The sequence below is a fragment of the Macrobrachium rosenbergii genome, unplaced genomic scaffold, assembly GCF_040412425.1.
Source record: "Macrobrachium rosenbergii isolate ZJJX-2024 unplaced genomic scaffold, ASM4041242v1 13905, whole genome shotgun sequence".
NCBI lineage: Eukaryota > Metazoa > Arthropoda > Malacostraca > Decapoda > Palaemonidae > Macrobrachium > Macrobrachium rosenbergii.
Window position 1 is genome coordinate 66,976 of NW_027100724.1, and position 5,037 is coordinate 72,012.

The following is a 5,037-nucleotide window of genomic DNA, read 5'->3' on the forward strand; positions in this document are numbered from 1 at the left end:
CAGCAACATGGAGAAAGTCAGCTTCATCCCAATCTTTAAGAAATGAACCGCAAGACTATGCGCAGTCTTCTCTCTGTTGCTGAGTGATGTTGGGCTTGCTGATAACATGAAATGGCTTGATACCAGATTTTTTCAACTCACGATATACAGCACTATAACTTCTCTTCTTTCCACTTTTTGTTTCTAGTTCAAGTGCCAATTTACGTAAAGACGTTCTTGGTCTACCAACTGCCTCAGCTATGATGTCTTTTGACTCCTGAGAAAGGACTTCAGGCCTTCCAAGATTCTCACTCTTTTCGCAATGACAGTCATATGGATTTTTGTTCCAGTTTCTTTTATCAAAGGATTCATCTCTTTTAATGTATTTAGCTATCCAGGAACGTGAAATGAAGGATGCGCCAGCATCCCTGGCCTCTCTGAATGTTATAGCCCGGATTCGGTCAATCCATCTGATTTCCTCCGAGTCGTTAGCCATGGCTGTATCTAAATCTGTCACTAAGACTGAAAATACATGATCTGTAAAATGAAAAATAGCTTAATAGAAACTTAAAATAATGTACTTGGAGATAGGCTATAGCACAAAACTTCATAACTTTCCATTTGTTCTGTGGAGGGGGCCTCTAATTTCGAAGCACCTGGTATATATATATATATATATATATATATATATATATATATATATATATATATATATATATATATATATATATATATATATATATATATATATATATATATATATATATATATATATATATATATATATATATATATATATATATATATATATATATATATACATACATATATACATACATACATACACATACACACACACACACACACACACACACACACACACATATATATATATATATATATATATATATATATATATATATATATATATATATATATATATATATATATATATATATATATATATATATATATATATATATATATATATATACACAGTATATTCATGATGTTGCCTTGTAATATGTATGTCATCTCATAGTTTTGATATATTTACTCTTCTATTTATCATGTATTATGTGTAATGACAATAATTGTTGAAGTATCTTATGTAGTGTAATGTAGTGATTTGGATAACTTAACAGCATAATTTAGAATTACTAATATGTTTTAATAATAACGTAGTGCGTGATCCGCATTTTGTACCCTAGCAACAAGTGTTCTGTACTCGTGATTTCGTATGTTGTGTTTTGGTTCGGTTGTTATCATGAGAAATAATGATTAAAGGAGCGCTTTGTTTTGATTCATGTGTTAACAGGTCAGAAATAGCAATCGAGTCGTGTTAAGATTTCTGTAAAAGCTTTGTCCCATACAAGAAGAACACAAATGATTTTGCAATGTTTCATGTACTGTTCTGAAAACCAACTTTGGTTCTTCATCTTGTTTTGAAAGCGTGCTGTTTGTAGCTGCCAGCTGCCGTCTGTTTTGATCGTGTTGAGATTTCGCTAAGAGCTGTGTCCCATACGATTTTTTGTTCGGGTCTTTTTGAGAGTAAATGCATGTATCTCGATCAATTACGTCATGTTTTGTAGGACTGCATTGCTCTGATCACGTATTGTTCTGAAGTCGTCTGATTGTTTCATTTCCTACTGGAATCCTAAAGTTTGCTCTTTCTGATTTCAGAAACTGTTAGTGTTGGTTCTCTCTCTCTCTCTCTCTCTCTCTCTCTCTCTCTCTCTCTCTCTCTCTCTCTCTCTCTCTCTCTCTCTCTCTTCAAAAGAGAGAAGTTATTAATGTAGAATATTTGTGTGGTCATTGGTACTAAACTTAGCTTTTGAGATCTGAACATAGGAAAAGTGTATTTGGTAACAGCGCCTGACAAAAAAGTGTGTTTTGTGAATCTTGAGCAGCTGCGATTTTGCAAAAATCTTCACAAGCTTGTGTAAGGAAAAGTGAATTTTACTCATATTAGGGAAATTTTGCCTTAGTGAAAGTATTATTGATAAATCTTTTGTGTATTTTTGTGTGTATTGTGTTTGCAATCTCTTGATTTTTCACATTTTATATATTTGTGATTTAACATTTATTTACTCAGCATTTTAAATATTTCTTGATAATTTAACATTGCATACTTAATTTAATTTTCATTTTTAAGATTTTCTTTTCAAATCTTGAGTAATTCTTGATAGTTTAAATTTTGCTTGATTAATTCAATTTCTTGATAAATTAAAGTTTTTGTGATTTAGTTTTGTTTAATAATTTAACTCAAGAACTAATTAAATTTTTGTGTTGTTTTCAAATAATAGTAAATTTTTTCAGATTGTGAATTCTAATAAAGAGTTCTGAATTTAAAAATAAATTTTCATATTTAAAATATATAAAAAAACAGTGTTTCATTTATTGACCACCAGTGAATAGGATTAATTGCGTGCATAAGGCAAAGAGATAAACATGTTTTGTTCCTTTAGTTTTGCTGAATTAAGACCAGGGAAACAGTTAAAGTTGTTTGATGGAGTGATGCCCTTTTACTCTAGTATATTTCTTGTTTAATTGTTGATAATACCTCACACTGGTTTGGTAAACTTAGTTTGATTTTTCATGTGATTAGTAAGCTTTTTAAGGGATCACTGTTACCTTTAGAGTACTCAGTCGTAATTTTTATTGTTATGAGATTCCAGGTATCTGGATGAAGTGAGGTAAATTTTTGAATTCTCTGATTATTTGTGTAATAACCAGGTACTTGGAATACTTGTGACAAAATATATATATATATATATATATATATATATATATATATATATATATATATATATATATATATATATATATATATATATATATATATATATATATATATGTGTGTATGTGTGTGTGTGTATATATATATATATATATATATATATATATATATATATATATATATATATATATATATATATATATATATATATATATATATATATATATATATATATATATATATATATATATATATATATATATATATATATATATATATATATATATATATATATATATGTATATATATATATATATATATATATATATATATATATATATATATATATATATATATATATATATATATATATATATATATATATATATTTATATTTACATTTTTCTGGCGATTTAAAGTTTGAAATATTCTCGGTGAGACAGGTAGCAACAATTTAAGGTAATTTAGCCTTGTGATTCTGACTTCGTGGGTCCAGGAAAACATAAAAAAGAGGAAAACAAAGGGGAATTTCATATGAGCGTAGGGCTCTTGTTACTGAGGAAAATATTACGTAAAACACGTGGGCAAATTTAAAGGAGTGTATTTACATAAATGACATTAGTATGGGAAAGAGGAATGCATGTAGATTATTGATCCTGAAGGGGATTCCTACGGGATGAATGAAACTGGGGGATTCCAGACACAGTCCAAGAAGCTTCCACGAAATAGGGTCCCTCTGAAATGAGAGATACGCACATTATACGCCAGTAATGAAAATAGACAAAAGAATAATGAATTCGAAGCTGCACTGAGGGTGCCAAGGGGCTTCGATGAATTAATAAGGACTTAGTACTGCCGATGCTAGAGGCGCACGGACATTAGACAAGAGATTCGATGATTAATGGCACTCAAGTTAAGTAAATGGTACGAGGAAAAAGCGTGACTGAATGGAGGTCTTCCAGAGCACTTTACTGTAAGGCAGCTTTGGTTCCAGCGCAGAAAGAGGTCCGTGGATGACTTGCGATTTCCGAGGGCGGGTTCTTCCACGTGTTAGGATGCAAGGGCAAGGCGATGGGGACTTCTCGGAAAAGGGCAATGCGTGGGAATTTCACGAAGGGCCGGGCAATGGCATGTGGGCATCCGGGAGGTCAACGGTGGAGCGAACACGTGGCTCGCAGTCGAAGGGCACGAGGAGAAAGTATACTTTGAAAAGGGCTACGTGGTTAGCTAAGGGCACTACCAAGGGCAGATGGCTTGGTCCTTACTCCCTCCAATCCAGCGCACGTGTGAGAGCGAGGCCTCGTGGTTTTCTGCTTTTATCTCCTCCTAGTGGGCAGGGGGCACTTCCATCATATAGGGGGTTGAATCATTTTCAGCTGATGCCCGCAGGGGGAGTTTTGCCTGTAAGAAAACGACCAGACAGAGATCACTTTTGCCTCGAAGAAAGATCTGCTTAAAGGGAGTGGCCTTAATCCTTTTAAACCCTTGTATTCTGACCGTGCGAAGTCTCGATAGGCAGATGTGTCTATCGATCGAGCGGCTTGCAGTAAATGAAAACAACAAAACAAACAACAAAAAAAAGAAAAGGGGGAGGCAATTTGCTAGCGAGTTCTTGCTAATCTTAATATATATATATATATATATATATATATATATATATATATATATTATATATATATATATATATATATATATATATATATATATATCTATATATATATATATATATATATATATATATATATATATATATATATATATATATATATATATATATATATATATATATATATATATATATATATATATATATATATATATATATATATATATATATACCCAACTTCTATGGGTTCTGAAGGTAAAGTATCACCTGATCAGATGCCAATTACTTACCATTGACGTTCTGCAAGAAAGCAGTACCATAAGCGATGATTTCTTCGGGACTGTCTATAGCACATATGTACATCGAAATTTCAGCACAGAATGTCCACGCCTCGGCCACCGTGAATGTCGTAGTCCTGCTTATAAACTTTGCACATCTTCTATTGACGGGCAAGTAGGTGGCGCCTCCTGAGCATGGCTCTGAAAAGGCGTTTGGGAAATGCTGAGCTGGTGAACGTTTGCTGTGGGAGTTACGCTAAGTGGAGGATTCATCTATGAATCCTGCTACCGATACAGAGGACTCAGAATAACTCAGTGACGTGTTTCTTTTTTGCGTCAACAAATGCGTACATATCTGCTCTCAAATAGAAGATACAGCCACTCATATGTCTCACAATATAAGTATTAATTCATTATAACTAAATAGATAACCC

The 5,037-nt window shown here is 32.0% G+C and overlaps 1 protein-coding gene across 1 annotated transcript in view; it reads right to left on the reverse strand.

Annotated features, from left to right (window-relative positions):
* Positions 1 to 3,980: 3,980 nt before the first annotated feature.
* LOC136837981 (adhesion G protein-coupled receptor E2-like) overlaps positions 3,981 to 5,037 on the reverse strand; it is a 28,704-nt gene continuing 27,647 nt past the window's right edge. Inside the window, exons 8-9 of the mRNA XM_067102847.1 lie at positions 4,616 to 4,804; positions 3,981 to 4,045 (exon numbers count right to left, since the gene is read on the reverse strand). Coding sequence (XP_066958948.1) covers positions 3,981 to 4,045; positions 4,616 to 4,804 — 254 coding nt within the window. The remainder of the gene's footprint in view (positions 4,046 to 4,615; positions 4,805 to 5,037) is intronic.